This window comes from Acanthochromis polyacanthus, chromosome 22 (assembly GCF_021347895.1).
Source record: "Acanthochromis polyacanthus isolate Apoly-LR-REF ecotype Palm Island chromosome 22, KAUST_Apoly_ChrSc, whole genome shotgun sequence".
Lineage (NCBI taxonomy): Eukaryota > Metazoa > Chordata > Actinopteri > Pomacentridae > Acanthochromis > Acanthochromis polyacanthus.
This window is the reverse complement of record NC_067134.1, coordinates 18,657,040-18,678,078: the sequence shown is the minus strand read 5'-3', so window position 1 is coordinate 18,678,078 and position 21,039 is coordinate 18,657,040. Positions and strand designations below refer to the sequence as shown.

At 40.1% G+C, this 21,039-nt stretch overlaps 1 protein-coding gene across 1 annotated transcript in view; it reads left to right on the top strand.

Annotated features, from left to right (window-relative positions):
* Window positions 1-2,911: 2,911 nt before the first annotated feature.
* Window positions 2,912-21,039, top strand: part of LOC110952246 (NALCN channel auxiliary factor 1-like) — a 44,004-nt gene continuing 25,876 nt past the window's right edge. Inside the window, 1 exon segment of the mRNA XM_022195704.2 lies at window positions 2,912-4,168. Coding sequence (XP_022051396.2) covers window positions 3,446-4,168 — 723 coding nt within the window. The 5' untranslated portion in view covers window positions 2,912-3,445.

The window sequence follows — 21,039 nt, the reverse complement described above, 5'->3', positions numbered from 1 at the left end:
TTTGATATACAAGTGTGATTTGCATCTAAAATTGGTGTTAAACTTAAAAGAAGTGTCTTGTGTGTTGTGGTGGCCTTTGCTACTGCTCTTCAGTGACTACTAGAGAGGGACACCACGGGGGTACGTTAAAACCGGTTCAGCTCAAGGCCTTCCAACAAAGATGTGGCCGTGTTTCCTGTCTTCAGAAATGTCACCAGAGTGTCTCGGGACTCATCAATATGTTATAACCTTCATTACCGTTGTCTCTGGGGTGCAGGTAGCTTGCCTGTGGCGTCCCGGGCTTTGTTATGAGTAAATGCTGCTTGAATACGTTTTCAAAGTAGAAATGATGAGCTGCCTATACTGAGAATAACGGCTCTTGTCGACACGTTGTAGGCTTTTGTGCTTTCTGTCACTTCATTGTTGAACAAATTTATTAACTTGCACTGTTCTTCTTCTGTCTTAAAGTGTTCGGCCCAAAAGCAGCACTGAAGTATGAGCAGAAGGATCCTCATTACTGGTTAAAAACTATTCCCTGCCTCAGTAAGCACTCTGGAAGCCATCGCCCACTCTGGACTATTTCCAGGTGATGCAGCGTGAGCGTTTGAGTGACAGCCTTTAATTAGAGCTACTCAACCAGTGCTTATTCCTGCGTGGCTTTGTGAGCTCCTGAGAAGCCCAACCGCTGGTCGTCTGAAAGGACCTCCAGGAGCAGATTATCAGTGCTAAGGATCTGGAGAGGGAAACAGAAGCAGTAAAGCTGGCATTGCAGGAGAAAAAAACACGTCCTAATGGGATAAATGCTCTAATTAAGCCAGCCGGAGCTATTGGGGAACAGGTAGCGGCAGCACTGGACACAGAGCAGAAACAAATGGTTTGGAAGCAGCTCCAGACAAGCAGCGGCTGCATCCACTCCGCTGAAATAAATGAGCTCCTGAGGAGACCAAACACGGGCTGCAGGGAAGGTTTGGCTGCAGCAATTAGCCAGGCCCACCCTTCATGAGGCGGATACACATTATTTTAGGGACTCGTGCATAAATGATGTTAACCTGCATGCTTGTGGTTCATCAGGAATACCTAAAAAGTAATAACAAGTGGGTTGATGAGCAGAGTCACAGGTGAGCTGGTGTGCTGGAGCTGCATGAAGCGAAAGACAGGAACTTTATGGACCTGCACATTTGAGAAGAAGCAGAGCCGCACTGAAGCCATTTTAAGGCAGAAAGGGAACGTTTTAGTGGAATAATCTTCAAAATATGTAACTTTTTTGCACATTTTATGAGTTTTAGGGGTTAAACGCCTCATTATTTATGAGAAAATGTCTCAAAAACACATTCTAATTTACGAAATACATCACATCCTGCCCTTTTAATAACTGCTAACTATGATTTTATTTGATTTCAATGGGCTGAAACATGCAAAAAAGCATTGTGTCCTTTCTTTTGATGAAATCAGGTGAGCACCAACCTGTCTGATTGTCAAGTAAGCCTCAATAAAAGCTATAAGCAGTCTGCAGGTGACAAATTACAAAATAAAACATCTGTTTCAAGGTCTTCGGAGGCATTAGTGCTCCCTAGTAGAGCTGCTTGGTGTTATTAAAAGCGTTTGTTTATGTCTTCATGTGTTGCCTCACAGACGTGGAGACGAAAAATGTGTTTATTTTGTGAAGCTCTTAAAGTTTGAAGCCAGAAATCCAACATCTGAGAGCGGATTTCTGTGCTTCTGACTTGACGCGCCTCTGGAGCGACAGATGCGGCGGCTGCGGTGCGCGCGCATAACGTCAGAGGCGGAGACGTTTCGTCAGGCTCTCGAGATTGAGTAGCACTGCACCGGATATTGGGCTGGATTACTTACAAAATAAAATAAACTCTTATTTGATAGATGAATAATGGGAAATTTTGCTCTCCTTCAGTATGCATTAAACTAAATCCCCCTTACTTAATGAGTTGAGTTTACAGCCTATTAGATGTATTTCTAAATTTTCAACGTAAGCAGCTGTTTCATATTAATAAAAAAAATGAAAAAAAAATCTAAATTGATTTTTAAAGAAATTATGAAGTTACATTGTGAGAGTCCACATAAGGGCCCTGGTGGATGAGGGAAAGAACTTTTCTGTTCTTTCTGTTCTGTTCTGTTCTTTCTTTAACCAATTTATCATTCTGGCTTCATTGTTATTTCATCATCATCATCATCATCAGAATCTGCACAATGTGCAATAAGTAATGCTAAACACTCATGTAAATTTATTTAATCTGTTGCTATTGTTTAAATGAATGTGTGTTTTTTATGAAAGTACTTTGAAAACAAAACAAAATGCATATTATGTACACACAATGTTTGTAGTTTGCGGTTTATTTTTAAGCCTTTTGCCTCCCATTTACTATTTGACCACACATGAAAAACTTTCACATTTCACTTTGTATAATATAATTTATAATCGTGTAATGTTATTATTCTTATTTCTATTATTCTTAATCTTATTGTTTCGGTCTGGAACAGGTACACAATACATTTCACTGCACATTATACTATGAATAATTGCGTTTGCGATAAATAAAGCTCTTGAATCTTAATTTTTTTCTACATATAACACTTTGCAATATTATTATGATCCACGTTGAGATAAATCCATGCAATACCTGGGATTTCTACACATGGGGAAATCTGTTTTTTATCGTTATATGTATATTTATATGTGTTCCCTACACTTTTGCACGATCCTCCTTGCTCCTGTTACACATTTCCCTGCATTAGTGTTATTAAAGATTTATCTTAATATATTCTTCTGGTAAAATAGTTTGTTTTGGGAAACAAAAACAGAATTTGATTGAATTATATCTCCACTGAAAGGACAGAAAAGTGATCCCACAGAGGGAGGTGTGTGCCATAAAGCGCATTCAATTTGCGACTTTTATTTTGAAAGCCGCGACCGGAACCGCCATTGCTCGTCACCGCTGCCTTGACGCGGCTTCCAGCAAACACACACCGTCTCTTGGCGAACATGGCGGCAACTTGACAACGGCAGCGAGATGAAGACGGTGAGGGCTTGAAAAAGACGAGAGGTCTGTTCCCGGCTGTAGGCCCCAACCCGCCGACACAAAGCCACACAGCTTCGCCATGTTGGAAGACGACAGCAGCCTTGTCCGTGCACGACCGAGGCCGGGGGAAACGTAAACGCGTCGGTGAGTGTTTCTAAAAACGGAGTCGAGGCTACGCAGAGGAGCGGAGCGGCGCGGCGCGGAGCTCAGGGCGGGCGGGAGGACAGCGGCTTCACCGGTCAGCCATGGAGGATGCGGCCCGTCTGATTTCCCAGCCGGCCCGTTTTCATGGGAATTAGCACCGTTAGCGGAGAGCAGCCGGGACGAGCCAGCAGCCGACACCTGAGGGGGGGAGAGCGCGAAGCGGACCCGACGTCAATGACTGTTGCGGCAGAGGAGCCCCCACGGTGGAGTCGGCCGGTTCCCGAAATATGACCAGGGGTGCTGGGACGTGTTGGCAGCAAGAAGATGACGACGGCTTCCAAATCTGGCTAGAGCCCCCCCGAGACAACCAAAAGCCATTCACCGACTCCGAGAGGGCGCAGAGATGGCGACTGTCCTTGGCATCCCTCCTGTTCCTCACCATCCTCCTCTCTGATCACCTGTGGTTCTGCGCCGAGGCCAAGCTGGCCCGGACCCGGGACAAGTTCGCCTCCTCCTCCTCCTCCTCCTCCTCCTCCTCCTCCTCCTCCCACCTCCTCCTCTCCCCCCAGACCCACTCAGCACACAGCAGCCTCAGAGGAAACCCAGATGCTATTTTTATAGGAAACTCTACCAAACATTTGTGGCGCCTCGAAACTTGCCACCGGGACAGTTTGTCTAAAGACTGCTTCACTTTCGCGGACGCCGACCATTTGTGCAGGGGCCTTTCCGAGCGAGAGGGGACGCGGGCTGTAAATATGAGCGATTTGTACCTCTCCTTTTGTAACTCCTACTCCCTGCTGGATCTGTTCTACGGGTCCACCAGTCCGGACAATTTGAACTGCAGCCTGGACGTGCTGGGGGACGGGGACACGACCAGGTGCAGCCTGTGTGTCCAGGCGTACCAGCGCTACGACCAGCACGCCCAGGAGAAATATGAGGACTTTGAGCTCCTGACTCAGAAATACGAGCCGGCGGGCTACTCGGTGAGGACGTGCATGGAGCAGTGCAAGGTAGGAAATGTCAGAAAATGTTTTTAATAAAAACGGGGTAGGTGGGAGGCGGTGGAGGGGGTGATGTGGTGGCCATCTGTTGATTTGGGCCCGGATAGATGCCAGCTTCGGTCCTCCTCCTCCTCCTCCTCCTCCTCCTCCTCCTCCTCCTCCTGTCGCCATGGAGACGGATGACAGATTCAAGGAGACTCCGGGCCTCATGTTCATTCATCTCCTCTCTTTGTGTTGGGTGCTGATGTGCAGCTCATGAGAAGGGTTAAAAAAAGGGTAAAAAAAAAAAAAAAAAAAGCCGGAGTGTTTGCTGTCGCAGTCCGCCAGGTGTTCATCATGGCCGCCCCACTCCATATCGAGAGCGTTTCATCAAAGTCAAGAGGTGGTTTCCCTGCTTAATGTGTTTGCTCATTACCAGGCCTCACGCAGGCCCTCCTCTTTTTTATTACCGGCGATGTGTTTACCGGAGCTAGTAGCATCGCCACGGACAGCTCCGGGCCCGGCAGCCGCTCAATGAGCCTCATCTCCGGGGCTCCATTCACAGAAGCCCCGACCAATCCCCACCGGCCTCCATTCAGCCAACCAGGGAGGGACTAAATCACACCATGCCATCTGAATGCTGCTAAAATTCAAACCGTTCCCCCCAATCTATAATCAATTGTTTACTTATTTACAGCAGGAGCCCACCTTCAGAACATAAAAAGTGAAGTTAAAGTGGGGTGACACCTTTATAGATGTAGCATTAAACCCCAAAATAACCACAAATGTTTAATTTTGAGCATATGTGATGCAAAAAGTAGCATTTTTAAAATTGTTTTTGCTTTAAAAAGGCTAAAATGTGGGCGTAATGATGGCTGCAGATGCCCTTAACCCTTGTGTTGTCCTGCGGGTCAAAACTGACTCGGTTTAAAGTTTGAAAATGTGGGAAAAATATATATCCTCAGTGAAACTTCTGATGTCCACATTTTTGGGAAGTCTTTGAATATTTTTCTGTGGAAAAAAAGAAATGTTAAAAATGTTTCTTAAGAACATTCACAAAAAAATCAAGCATAATCCAGAACAATTCGCCAGATTATGGTTCATATTTTTTAAGAACATCCACAAAAAATCACAAAAAATATTTTTTTTGTGAGTGTTCTTCAGAAACATTTTTAACATGTCTTTTTTTCTACCAAAAAATGTTCGAAGGTTTTCCAAAAACGTTGAAAATGTGGACATCAGAAGTTTCACTGTGTAGATAAATATTTTTTTCCACATTTTCAAACTTTAAATCAAGTCACTTTGACCTGCAGGACGACATGAGGGTTAAGAGAAAACACTCAGGAAGATTTGTCTGTCCATTAGTAGGAGGACCTTTTAATACCTTTTCTACTTGTAGCTCCTAAACACCGTCATAAAGCCCTAACGTCTTCCGCCTGCTGCCTCAAAGTTTCCATTAAATAAGTGGTTGGGAACATTTTGCTGTTTCCATCAATGGATGTCTTTAATTTTTTTTCCACAAGTTCTGTTTTTGGCCTTTTGTTGGCTTTATTAGATGTCAGTAGATGGGCAGACAGGGAAGTAGGGAGAAGAATGAGGGAAGAAACTGCAGCAAAGTGCCATGAGCTGGAATTTAACCCTATAGTTTCTGTTTATAGTTTGCTTGCTCAGCCAGCTGACTCACTTTTGGCCACAAAAGCAGCTCTGGTACATCAAAAATGGACCACAGAGTAGACTCCGATAAGCCTCGGAGACTTGAGCTCTGGCCGTAAGTCATTAAACAACACAGAAGTCTTTGTCATGGTGTCTGCTGCTAGCTAAACCCGACACCAACACGGAGCTACCTGTAGTCAGACACGCACTAATGTTCAACAATTTGGTCAATTTCACGTTTCCCATTAAAACTCCCACTTTTATTCATGTGCTAACATAATCACACAAGGGTTTTCTAATCATCAATTAGCCTTTCAGCACCATTAGCTAACACAATGTAGCATTAGAACACAGGAGTGATGGTTGCTGGAAATGTTCCTCTGTACCTCTATGTACATATTCCATTAAAAATCCAGCTGGAATAGTCATTTACCACATCAACAATGTCTAGACTGTATTTATCATTCATTTAACGTTAAATTAATTGAAAAAAAATGCTTTTCTTTCAAAATAAGTGACCCCAAACCTCTGAATGATACTATATGCTGCAGCTAATGTACAAAGCATTCTCTGACATGCATGGCCTTCATCTTCTGCCTCATCAGCTACTATTTTTAATTGTTTAAATTACTGAAATCACCACTAATCATTGACATCTCAAATCCACAGGAGTCGGGTCTAGTTTGGGTCACTAATACTGTATATTAAAGGGTGCACCCCTTTTAGAATGATGTTTATGTTCTTTTGAAACATACAGAATCTGAATGTCAATATGATTTGTACACAAGATCATAACTCAAGACAACTTTGTTATTATAAACCTAAATGTAAAATATTGAAAAAAACTCATTTTGAGTCATTGAAATCTGTCTCTTATGCATAAGATTAAGTAGTTTTTCATGCTTTCCTGACATTAACTGCATCATAACCGAATGAAAACGCGCATAAAAGCATACATTACTTAGACATCTTGGATATTAGTACATGTTGCTCATACTGTATAAATCTGATCACATTCATTCTAAGCTTTCCCACTGAGACGTTCTGCTGCGTTTTAGCTGCTCTTTTGCACATCTGCTTGGATGCTAAACTGCATTTTATAGTCGTAGTACTCTGCGCAATGACAGTAAAGCAGAATCTAATGTAATCTAATCTAAATTTAAGGGAGGAAAACACACACAAAAAAAGAGGCATACTGAATCCATTTGGTGTGCGTTTGTATTCTTCCTGAGCTTTTTTAGATGAGATAATTCCTGCATCCGTGGCTGTAAATAAACACTCACACACTCCTGGAGTAAACAAGAAGCTCCAATAAATCTTACATACATGGAGAAGGGTTTTATGTTTGGTAGTCCTGTGACTAATGACTATTTTTCTATTGATTAATGTATTAACTATTCGATCGATTAATCTAAACAGTTAATCAGGACCATTTCAGGCAAGCCCAGACTGTAGCCGAAGCATTTTCTCACACATTTCTTTATTGGAAACTCTCAGGTAGCAGCCTGAAGACTTCATGAGTGTGTGTAGCAGCTCCAAGGACAAAAGATATTAAAAAGCTCTTCCTGCTAATGAACTGACTGCACTTTTTAGCTTTTCTAGAGGTGCATCTAACAGTTTTCTCTGCGGCGGTCCACGATCCAAACTCTGCACATTTTCCAAAGCACCTGTTAGCTTGGCGCTAACCTGAAGTATCTCAGGCTTTGGATTGACGCTGAGAATGTGACGTAGATTATGTTGATTGTGACGTTTAAAGGTTTAAAACCAGGCTGCACATTTAGGATCTTGTCTAAAATCTTTCGTCTGATCTGCTAAAACCTATTTTGGTGTTTTTTGGGAGATATTTTGTGCCTTTTCTTTTGTTATTAGACAGATGTAGTGAAGAGAAACAGGGAATATGAGGAAAAAACATGCAGCGAATGTCTGGGCTGTAATTGAACCATTGTCTCACTCCATGTAGGCACCCATGGGTGACACACAAAAACCAGGAGGCCATTGGATCACCATCTTTTTAGTCGTAATTTCTTAAATGTGAATAATGTCTTCTTTCTGTCCTCTTCTGTGACAATAAACTGAATGTTTTTGGGCTTTGGGAAACTCATACATTTTGTTTTTTACTTTTTAAAGTTGTTTTCTAGCAAAAACATTTTAAAAAAGTCAAATATTTTCTGCGTTTCTTTGCCACATATGCTTTAAAGTGGAATATCCTTTGGTTTCAGGCTTTAGTTCGAGCAAAACAAGACATCTGTAGGTGTTAATCACGATACCACACTAGAGCTGTGACTATAAATTAATTAGTTGTCCAATATATGAACCAGTTTTAGTAACTTAAGTTTAAAAAAGAGCAAAATTCCCTCCTCCGTGACAGTAAACTGGATATTTTTCTGCTTTGGGAAACACCGATGGCATTTTTCCTGCCGTTTTTAGGCAAAAACAGTGAAAAAGTGTGAAGTATTTGCTACTTTTCTTCGTCCTATGTGCTTTAAAGTGGAATATCCTTTGGTGTTAGGATTTAGTTCGAGCCAAACAAGACAGCTTCAAGTGTCACTTCAGGTTCTGGCAACTTGAACTTGTGCTTTTTTGGCATTTCGTGTGCTGGAGAACATTAGAATATGCTGCAAAGTAAAACAAAGAGACAGCTAAGCCGGCAGCTGGAGTTACCAGCAGGTCTTGTGTGACATTTTTTCTCCTCCTGCACTGAACTGCTTCACATCAGTTCTCCAGGTTCAACCTCTTGGCATTTGGAAGGAAAACAGTCATTTAGTCAAGCTGCTAATTTCTGTAACAATGACCCCTCTCTATCCTGATTGTAGGTTGGCTGCAGCCTCGTGTACGTTACAGGAAAAAGCAGCGTGACTCAAACCTTAACGCCGAGCTCTCGTTGAGTTAATGGCTACCTGCCTCAGGAGACGCCAGGCGAGTGCAAGTAGTGAGGCGGCTCAGACGGATGTATATGCAATCTGTGTAAATATGCTGAGATTACGGCGTACACCGAGCTGGAAAGTGCGAAAACATGAAACGAACGGAGCCGCGCTCGGCTCGTCTGGTGGCAGCGGAGGCGGCGTTTGTCGCAGGACGATCTGTGACATTTTGAGTGAGGATGTTTGACACGGAGAGTCGTGTTTGTTGTGCAGGAGTGTCTCCGGTGGTCCGCAGGTGGTGCTTTGATTCCTCTAGCCTGAGGTGAAACATCACACGGCGGACACGGCCGGTGTGCTGTTCCTCACAATGGGATCCTCCATCATCTGACTGTGTGAAAGCCCACCATTCATCCTGACAGCAGGGCCGGGCTCCCAGCATCCAAACCGCCGCTGACGCTGACTCCAGAGCAACAGTTTCCCAGCGGTTCCTTTTTTCTTTTTCTTTTTTTTTTTTTTTACCTCGAGTGTGAATGTTAGACCCACAGGAAACAACACACAAAAAGCACACTGACTGCTCAACTTGCTCATTGTGATGGCAGAAGTTTTACCCTCCTGTTGCCTTCATTTACGGGCACGAAAGAACATTATTCCCTCGTCTGAAAAAAATCCAAAAATTCAACAAAAAAAAGTCCCCAAATCTCGAAGAAAATTCCAACAATTCCTTTAACCCCCGTGTCGTCCTGCGGGTCACAATTGACTGATTGAAGTTTGAAAATGTGGGAAAAATTTTTTTTACAGTTAAACTTCTGATGTCCACATTTTCAGCAATTCTTAAATATTTTCGAAAAATGAGTAAAAATCTTCAAAAAATCTTAAAAATGTTTAGAGTGATTACACTTGTATCAGGAAAACTTCTAATATTTTCTTTATTTCCAGCGAAAATTCGCTGGATTTTGGTTGATTTTTTTCTGAATGTTCTTGAAGAAACACATCTTTAGCATTTCTTTTTCTTCACCACAAAATGTTAAAAAAAATTCCCGAAAATGTGGAAGTTTTTAAAGGTTGTGAAGTTGTGAAAATGTTTTTTTTTTTCTCTACATTTTCAAACTTTAAGGTGTTATTGGGGCCTGTTCACATGGAGCGTATTTATGCACACAGCTGCATCCGAAGCAGGAGCATCAGCGTTTTCCTTGTTAAAGTTCCTCAAATGGGAACTAAATGGAGGAGCTGGCTGCTTTCAGTCATCAGTAACCGGGTCTGACCATGCTATAAAGTTTATGTAAAACAACTTCCAAGTGTTCTGAAGCACCAATGTTTTCATTTTTGACTATTACTAGCAATGATTTGATCTAAATTGTCAGAAAACAATTAAAAATGATCAGCGTGGCATCCTTAAAGTATTTGTTCTTATTTGACAAGCAGTTCAAATCCCAAAGCATTCAATTAATTATCATAAAAGATGAAAATACAGACTCACATTTAACAAAGCTCCTGATACGACTGGATTTGCAACCATGAATAGAATAGTTGTTTAAGCTATTTAATCAGTTTGACTAACTTAAGAAGAAAAGAGGTAAAATTCTGTGCAGCTTCTTAAATATTTTCGTCTTTCATTCTCTTTTTACAGTCGTCTGAATGTTTTTGGGCTTTGGAAAACTCTTTTTTTTCTTTTTTTTTTTTTTAATGTTTTGTGCATCAATAGTTCCAGGAAATAATGAACAGATTAATGGACAATGAAAAATAATGACTTGTTGAGGAGCTACAGGACCAAACTAACCACAGAAAACATTTCATTATTCGTTAATTGCGCGGTATTTTTAAAAAAAATTGCCAGAAAATAGTTTTGTTTGTCCAACTCAACAACATTCAGTAAGCCAACACAAGATAATCACATTTAAAAGCCTTTATAGCTCTTTTCTCAATCCGCTCCTTTCTGTGGCTGATGGGTTTTTCCATAAACACAGCATTTATTTCTGAAGTTCGACTGGTTCTGCTCGTTTCTCGTGACGGATTTCTGAAATTCTCCCTGCGTTTGTGCTCTTGTTGCTGATTGGAAATGTGCTGGGTTCAGTTTGTCAAATAAATTCATGCACCAGTCAGGATTTATCAACTTCTGGATCAGAATCTGATGACACATGTTGGGTTGTTTGGTTCCTGTCAGTCAGATCTGGTCCGATGAATCCCATACTCCAAGTGCAAAATGTTGAAAAGATCTAAAGATATGCTCTGAAATTCAATATTTAGTGTCGTATAGAGAGACTTGAAGTTTTTCGGGGCCTGAATTTTTGGTTATTTTTTTTAGTTAATCTTGTGTGTAATTGGTGCAAAATAAATTCACCAATTTACTACAAATGAATGTTGAGCTAAAACACAATGAGGGAGCTTGTTTTTGCTCCCGTTTTTTCCCCTTTCAGATCTTTTCGCCAGTGTTTTTCCAACAGAGATGTTGAGTTTACTTCGAAGCGTTTAAGCAGATAAAAGTTTTCATTCATTCTTTCTTCTTAGTCCATTCAGGGACACGAGTCACAGGGAAACTTAAAGCTGAAAGATATAATCTCTCCAGTAAGTCCTGTGTATTTTATTTAGATTTGGAAAAAAGTGTGGATCCTAAATTTAGAGACATGACAATTCTATATTCTTTGTGAGCGTCTGTGGCATTTTACGTTATGGGTTGTTTGTCGCCTTAATTGTTCAGTTGCTCGGCCAGTGATGACTCTTTTCATGTGTGCATATTAAGTTTCACTGTCAGTCTGCTCTGGAAGTGTTTTTTTGGCCCATTTTACGTTGCAGGACTTTCTGAAGGTTCCCGCAACGTTCTTTGCTGCCACAGAGGAAATAAATTTTTCAAGAATTAGAGCAAGTTCACACCGTCTGCTGCGACTTTACTGCAGAAATAAAGCAAAGAGAAAGTCTGTCCAACGGCCAGGACTTACAAAAGTCAAAGATTGAGAAAGAGTGTAAAGCACAAAATTGTGAGGAATCAACTTGCTGCAGTGACTTTGGCAGAAATACAGAGAAAATTTTAGTTTCAACCACAACTTGGGCTGTTTTTTTAATATTGTAGCAATTATTCCAAATTATATTTACGAATTCTACAAATAGAAAATGCCTCGACGTGATCACAACAAGGGGCAGAATATCAGCAGTTTTTCTCAAAAAAAAAAAGTAATTAAACATGACTTGGCAGCTCATTTGTAAATTTGAAAGTCAGAACTTGCACCTGCCTGGTGAAGTAATCAGAGTCTGTCAATCTGTAAAACTTCTCCTTTTTGACCCTCTGCAGCCTCTGTACACTGTTCTACTACTACACCCTGCTACGTCCTCATCTGCTTTCACCACCACATCACTACTTTGATGCAAAATAATTTCACAACACACTCCCTGATTAGTCCTCACACACATCCTGCCCCCACCCTTCAGGTCCAATTGAAAGTCTAATCTTAGCCGGTGTTGTGTGCGAGTGGAAAGGAGGACAGCGTCCACAGCTTCCTCCCTCTTTAGATCCTTGTCAACCGCACACATCTGCATTGATCTCAGCTCTTTCTGAGCCGGGGGGACGGGTGGCAGCGATACCAACAGGCTGATCCCTATTGATTTACTCGTCCTTCATTTGATAGTGGTCAGCTCCTCCGACTGAAATAGGGCAACGGCTGAGCTCGGTGAAGACATCATGTTACGATCTGGACCTATTTGATTGTCCGACCTGGGAGCAAAGAGGGCGTTTCAGAGGAGGGGGAGCAGTTTAGAAAGAAGTGTTGGCATTCCAGCTTTCATCTGCTACTTACAATATGGACAGCTGCGCAATAGTGCAGAAAATGATGAGCACACCGGAAAAAATGCTCCTCTCAAAGCAAGAAAAAAAAACTCATTTCAAGGACCTTTTACCTTGAAATAAGTGAAAAAAAATCTGCTTATAGAACAAGTGAAAAATGGCTTTGTCAGTTTCCTTGAAATAGATACAATAGTTACAATATTGAGAACTTAAAATTAGCTGGGAAAACTTATTTGAAGCTATAGTTTACCTGAATTTTCAAGCTTTGGTGTCTTAAAATAAGCCAAACATATTTTTTAAAAAAGCAGTTTTTCACTCAAAAATAGATTTTTGCTTTCATGTAACCTCCTAATTTGAGATGTATTCAACTTATTTTGAGTTTTCTTGTAAAATAAAACTCAAAACAAGATAATTTCAAGATCGTTTGACTTAAGATATTTAAGATACACTGTTTTAACCCTCCCGTTGTTCTCATTTACAGGCACCAAAAAATATTGTTTCCTTATCTGAAAAAAATCCCCCAAATCAGCAAAAAAAATCCTCAAATTTCTGAAAATTTGCAAAACCTTCAGGAAGAAAATTCCGATAATTCCATAGGAGTTCCCTTAAAAGTTTTATTTAAAAAAATCCCCCAAATTTGGCAAGAAAATTCTTGTAAATATTTTCAAAAAATGAATAAAAATCTTCTAAAAAAAATCCTAAAAATATCTAAAATGATTACATATATATCAGTAAAACTTCTAATATTTTCCTTCAGAACATTCACATAAAAATCAACCAAAATCCAGTGAAATTTGCTGGATTTTGGTTGATTTTTTTTGTGAATGTTCTTAAAGAAGCATTTTTCATTTTTCCACCAAAAAATGCTCAAAGATTTCCCAAAAATGTTGAAAATGTGGACATCAGAAGTTTCACTGTGAAAGCATATTTTTTTTCTCCACATTTTCAACCTTTAAACCGAGTCAGTTTGACCTGCAGGACAACATGAGGGTTAAAGCAAGTTCCTCCATCTTGCTGAAATGTCACTTGTTCAGTGAATTTATCTTAAATCGAGTGGGATGAGACATTTTGACTAAAAGGCCCTGAAACCGAATCCAAACACAGATGGAGCTCCGTGAAGAAATGCAGTTTCCTCTTGGGCTTTGGGAAAAGGCTTGAGCTCGTGCATTCGGAGAACAAATCTGTCATTTCAACAAAATCTCATCAAAATGTTCACAATGTCTAATGAGCTGAGTCACTTTCAAAACCAGCGAGTAATGATTATTTTCATTGTCTATTAATCTGCCATTTATAGACGGAAATATCTCAACAAGTACGGCACGGATTGCAGTGAAATTTGGCACACACGTCCACGGAGATCCCCTCACTGTTCCTTCTGTGCTATGATCTGGTCAGAAGTTACATTTATCCAATAATCACTTCCCAATTAGGCTAAACATTAACCCTGCTTAACTTTAGCTTGCTCACATTAGCATTTAGCTCAAAGCGCTACTTGTTATCCAATTAATTAACTGATTAGATTAAAAAATGTCAGAAAATGATAAAAAATAAAGTCAATCACAGGTCCCCAGAGCCCAAAGAAATGTCTTCACAAGACTTGTAGCGACATAAAGCAGAGAAAATCTTTTTTAAAGGCGAAGACAGCCAGTGTTCAACATTTAGTTTCATACATTTTCTGTTCATCCATTTTCTAACATATTTTGTTTAATAAAATAAGAGAACACAAAGATGCCCTAAAAATAAAAGTAACTATTGATTTTGCGACACTTTTTTTTTTTTTTTTGCTTTTTCTAAGAATCATTCACGTTATCTATGAATTACTACAAAATACCCCAAACAGTTTTCCTTAGACCAAGGTTACGCTTTTAAACATCTTGCATTATCCAACCAAACACATTCAGTCCACAGAGATATTAAAAATAAATGAGCAGTAAACACTTACACTGGAGATGCTTCAACCAGACAGTGCGTCAGCTATCAAACAAGTCACAGATGATTAATTTTCTTAGAACATGTCATATTTAACATCATCATCCTCCCTTCAGTGGAGGCCCAGTGTCGCGATGCAGATCCGTCACTCCCCGTGTCAGTGTGGCGCTTTTATCTGTCGTCTGCTTTACAGATGCATCTTTGTGTTGCGGTGATTTAGCGTGCATACATCAAACCAGCCGTGATTATGACGGCTCGTGGAGTGGAAGTGGATGCTGCTGCAGCTTTGATTCGCTCTCATCCCACAGAACCTCCTACTTGACAACAAGACACAGATACAGACTGTCTCATCCCCAAATCTCTCCTTTATGTTCCAGTGTTAATGTGGTTTATCTCATCTGCATGAATACCCTGTGATCAGCCATGCTTTTTTCAATTGCTGCCTTTGTTAGCCTTTTATTTATTATTCATATTAGCTGACTGTGTGTGTGTGTGTGTCTCCAGTGCATTAATGTACGACAGGCTGTTGCAGTGCATTGCATTGTTCGCCCGTCTAGGTTGCACTGGAGCGCTCACGTGTGATCTCCGCCATTGTGCCTTCCTGCGGCGGCTGCGAACGCTGACCTTGGAGAGGGTTTTGTCCCTTCGAGACGCCCGGCCCACTCCACGACGGCCCCTTTTATGAATGGGCAGATCCCTGAGCAGAATGCTAATGAGGCAGGAGGAGTGCTGCTGCAGTGCACGGCGGCGCTGCCATATTGTTTTAACTGCCAAGCGCCATCCGGGGAGCAGATCAGATCACAGGAGATAGAGGCGGCGCTGGAGGAGGGAGGGAAACCACAGCAGGCGAAAGGGGTTAACGTGGGTTACCCAATTAGTAGGCCTCATTTAACCTCTGTGGCGTCTCAATTATAGATGACACGTTGAGGCGGCCCTCTGATATACAGTAATGTTGTCAATCAAGGGCAAAGACTAATAGCAATCACAGCTGGATTGTTTCTGATTACTGGAGTGGTTCCATTTAGGAGGCGACTTGTTTCTGCACCTCTGTACATCCCAGATTCACTACTATGCCAATTATCTAATGAGCCATTAGGTTTTTAGCTACACTGGCTCTAGTCCCAGTTTGTGGCGCTCCTGTGTTAGCATACGTTCAGGTCACAGAGGTAGCCGTCGGTTTCTCCAAAAACTAATTAGCCGGTGGTGTTTGAAAAAGCCACAAGATCATTTAAAAACGCTTACTGTAGCTGTGAAGACGAATCAAAAACGCTCATCAGACTTTCTCAGCGTAGAAAATATAAAAAGGGATTTTTATTTTCTTGCTTGTAGCCTAAATAATTTTAGATATTCTTCCTCATTTGAGAACTTCTTTGTTTTGAGTCAGAAAGGTGATTTTTTTCATGCATTTGCCAATAATGTTTTAAATCTTATTCTGTTGCATCATCGTAAAATCTGATGTTTGTTGTTTTCAGTGAACCAATGAATACACTGTGTCTTAACCCTCCTGTTGTCTTCATTTAAGGGCACCAAAAAATATTGTTTCCTTGTCTGAAAAAAATCCAAAAATTCAGCCAAAAAAATCCCCTAAATTTCTGAAAATTTGCATAATTTTCAGGAATAAAATTCCAATAATTCCTTTAAAAAATTCCCTTAAAAGTTTTGTAAAAAAAAAAAAAATCCTCCAGATTTGGCAAGAAAATTCTTGTATATAATTTCAAAAAAAGAGGAAAAATCTCCCAAAAAATTCTAAAAATATCTAAAAGGATTATATATGTATCAGTAAAACTTTGAATATTTTCTTTAACAACACTGACATAAAAATCATTGACATTTTTAATATTTTTACCACCAAAAAGTGTTCAAAGATTTCCCAAAAATGTTGAAAATGTGGACATCAGAAGTTTCACTGTGAAAATATATATTTTTTCCCACATTTTCAAACTTTAAAATGGGTCGGTTTGACCTGCAGGACGACACGAGGGTTAAAAGGAGCTGGAAGACGCCTTTAAGCAACACAATGAATTAACTAGCAAAGATAAAGCAGCAGTACTTTTTTGTCATTTTTTGGAAAAGCTTAAAGATATAAATAAGACTGTAAAATCATTTAAAACTTATTTGAAGCCCTAATTTAGGATCATTTTCCTCATTCATCCCTGTTAATGCTATAGCCCATCAGTGTTAGGGTCTAAAGTCGGGTTGCTACATTTATTTACAAAAATGGCTTAATCAGGCTGTTTTCCCTCAGTTTGCCATTTTACAGCCATTTGGCTGATGAAGATACCGAGACAGTATAGACATAATCCTTTAAAAGGGAGCATTAAAGTGTTGCTTTTGTCAATAAATGAGTTGCAGCATGACGACTTTGTGAACTTTTCATAAAGTCAGTCGAACATTTCGTCATGTGCTCCACTGTAGTCAACTTATGGATGTAAACTTACCACAGTAGATACACCACCATTCAAAAGTTTGGGGTCACCCAGACAATTTCATGTTTTCCATGAAAACTCACACTTTTATTCATGTGCTAACATAATCACACAAGGGTTTTCTAATCATCAGTGAGCCTTTCAACACCATTAGCTAACACAATGTAGCATTAGAACACAGGAGTGATGGTTGCTGGAAATGTTCCTCTTTTCCCCCTATGGAGATATTCCATTAAAAATCAGACGTTTCCAACTAGAATAGTCATTTAGCACATTAACAATGTCTAGACTGTATTTCTGATTCATTTAATGTTATCTTCATTGAAAAAAAAGCTTTTCTTTCAAAAATAAGGACATTTCTCAGCGACCCCAAACATTTGAATGGTAGTGTATATAGTTGTTAAATGTTCTTAAAGATAAAGTGCAACTTTACTGTGCAATCTCATGTATGGTCCAGTACTTAGTCACAGCCTCTGCTAAAAGGTCCCATATTCCACCTTTTTTAAAACAAGTTGATATAAGTTTCTTATGTCCCAGAATATGTATTTCGGTTTCATCTACGGTACACAGATCTGTTTAGTCTACCATGTCTATAATATCCCTGTTTCAGTTCTGTTCTAAACAAGATGTTTTAGTGTTTGTAGCTGTAAATGCACCTGAGCTGCTGCTGTCCCTGCCCCCTTCAGGAAGAAGACTCTCTCTGTGAAGCAAAACAATTGACTACGTTAGCCGACAGAGATGTGAATGAGTGTGAAACCAGGACATTGTGACAATTCTAACTTTCATGAGTTTGTCAGACAACGCTGCGATTGTAAAAGTCAGTATTTTATCCGTTGGGAATGTTTAGTCTTTGTCTATTGGTTTAAAATTGCACTAATCTCTGAATGTCGTTCGGCTTTACAGTTTCCACAGACCTCTGACCTGTGGGTGATCAAAGTTGATGGTAACATTAGCCACATTAGCCGCTACAACAGGCTACTCTAGAAAGCAGGTAAACCTGGTGGACTGTGATGCAGCAGCTCATTCTGAAAAGTTCACCTGGAAACAGCAGGAAGTGAGTTTAAACTGGATTGATGTTGGTTTGTTTGCTAATATGTAGGATTTAGGCCAAATTCTCGCTGGCTTGTATATCTTAGCAGTTTTTATTTTACACCTCCAAGTTTGTAACGACCATAAGACATAGATACAGAATGGAAACAGGAATTGATTTACATCATATAGGACCTTTAAAGTTAGTTATCTTGTCCTGACAAATTCATAAGTTGTTTTTATCTTTGGACCAGAATATGTTTAATACTGCCAGAGGCCCCAAAATATATATTTTTGTATATATAAAAATAGATTTTATCGCAATCCTAAACATTGAACAGTTCAGAATGTTCTACTTTCAACATTTCAGAGATAGTTTTCCTCTGTGGTTTTCAGAGATGTATAAAATTGGGAACAGCTGTACGGCAGTCAGGATTTCAGTCTTAATCTGGTGTTGATGGGTCGTTTTGCCAAATGTGATTTTACTGGATGAACTCTTGGAACTTTGACATGAAGGTGATGTTAAAGTTCCAGACAAGTTCCTTTTCATTATACTGCATTTAAAAATAAATAAATAAATAAAAATTTGCCATTACTACAACTTCCTGTATTTGCTGTCCCAAACAAAACAGACAGATGTGTCATAACGACACATTCTTTCAAAAATCCTCCCTGGAGACGAATTGCATTTAGTTGCCAAGCTGTTCTTCCTGTTTGAGCAATAATTGAAAAGCCAAAAATTTAATTATAGTAAAACCATTCATTTTTTCGGCTCCATAATTGTGAGAAAATGAAGATGTTTCAAGCAGGATGTTCTTTTCCTGTGAAACACCTAAGGGTTAGACTAATACCTCCATTCATTTAAGCACATGGCATCAATTAGTCTAACAGTCCTATTGTCTGCATAGGCATTTAAATGGATTATTTCTACAGCGACAGATAGAGGCCTGAATGCACATCCCAGCTGCTTTGTGCTGTATTGCATTATAGTGTTTAACTAATGCAGAAAATGAGTTTTTGGTGCAGAGTGGGGATTGTGCCCTTGCTTACGGGCCGCTCAACTGTGTTGTCCACAGCTGGTGGTGTCAGATATGAAAAGTGATGACTGGATATCCTGAGCCATACCTTCAGATGATCACATCTAAATTCTCCACCACTTTGCACTAATGGGATTATGTGACTTTCCTTTTATCCCCTACTAAGGTACCTCTGCCTTCATGTGCCTTTTTTTTTAAATCCCCTTTGAACCACTTCTTCATGTATATACAGTACAGTGGACTGGGTAAAAGGTTACGTTTGATTCTCTGTTAAGCCCTGTGTGGCCCATTAGGATGATTGAGGATGATGTTTGTCCTGGTAAATGAATTGTCGGTCACTTGTTTTGTTTATGAGAGCGTGGTGCGATGTTTTATTTCCTCACAACAGCCTTTCTACACTTGCACTTCCTTCCATGAAATTTCTCAGTGCACGATGGATGCTGCTGTCTTATGCAATAAGTTTTTTACAGTACGACACAGGCGACTGCACTGGCAGCCAGTGACTTATACGACTGTGTAATGGCTTGAGTGTATTAAAATGAATCCCTCCAGGATACTGTAAAACAAATTAACTTATGTGATCTATCTGCAGCAAACGTCACACGCTATGTTTGAGTAAACCAGCTGCTTTTCATTCAGAATTTGCTGCAGTGGTGATATTACATCATCTTCCCTCTCTGCTCTAAAATTTATTCTGCTTGATACAAAAGACGAGAAGGACGGGGGGAGGCGGGAGAATAACAGGACGTCTGAGAAGACGTCTCAGTCCAGAATCTGCTCACAGGACGACCTGAGAATCTAATGTAGCTCTCAGGCTAACAGCTAGCAAGCCTGCAGCATGCTAATGCTAGTCAGTCACAATAGCACTCTAAGATTCTTTCAGTCTTTTCAACACTTCGCTGTTTACTTCCCCAAGTCTTCTGTTTTTAGGATTGAACATCATTTCATTCAATAAAGAGCCAGCTAGTTTAACATCAGTTGGCAAGCACATTAGCTTAGCTCCTAATGTGACACAGTTTTCCTATCCTGTTCTTTTGACTGTAGTTCTTTGGCCTTCACTCAACGTTACCCTGATAGTAGTCAGTGAAATTCTACGTTTCCCAGTACAAATTTTGATACCACATATAAGAATAATTTATTTTATTTCTAACTTGGGACAGAATCACAAAAAAACTGAGAATCTATTACTGTTATTAAAGCGATTTTTTTTTTGTAGACATAGCATTTCTAGCCTGATATATGAAGAGAATGCAAATAATAAATAGCCACATTGTTATTAAAAAAAATCTATATTTCAAACAATATTGTATTGTAAAACTCACTCCTCTGGGTTCTTTTGACAACTGTGATGTGAGGTTTTGTCATACTTGCTAAGCTTTTGAAAGCGTTACATGTATTTGCTTTGTGTGTGTGTGTTGGTGTCTAACACAACTGCTAATTATTGCCACATGTTCCTGAACATGGTACGCTAGCCTGAACAAGCTACATTAGCCTGAACAAGCTACATTAGCTTGAAAATGCTACATTAGTCAGAGCAAGCTACATTAGCCTGAACAAGCTACATTAGTCTAAACGTCCTATGTTAGCCTGAACAAGCCACATTAGTCTGAGCAAGCTACATTAGCCTGAAAAAGCTACATTAGTCTGAACATGCTACATAAGTCTCAACAAGCTACATTAGCCTGAACAAGCTAAGGTAGCCTGACCAAGCTGCATTAGGCTGAACAAACTATATTAGCCTGAAAAAGCTATGCAAGTCTGAAGAAGCTACGTTAGCCTGAACAAGCTACATTAGCCTCAGTGAACGTAGCGTGTGGAGCATTGCTTCAACAGATGGAGCTGTCATGGTCCACAAATAGTAACATTTCAGGTTGTGAACATTGTGACAACATGTTAATATAAAGCAAAAACTTTAAGTGTCTCCTCTTGAATTCTGTCTACAGATCTGTCTGTCTGTCTGTCTTAGAGCTGCTGTTTGAGGTGTTTCTGCCTACAGATCTGTCTGTCTGTCTGTCTGAGAGCTGCTGTTTGAGGTGCTTCCTTCATTTATGTTTTGCTGTTTATATTCTCACTTTTGCTTGGCTGGAACTTGTCCCTGATCACCGACTCATTCACTGAGTATCTCCACCACTTTTCAGGTGTTTCTTTTCCCACAATCTCAGTGCACATGTTGATCCACCTGTTCTTGGCGACA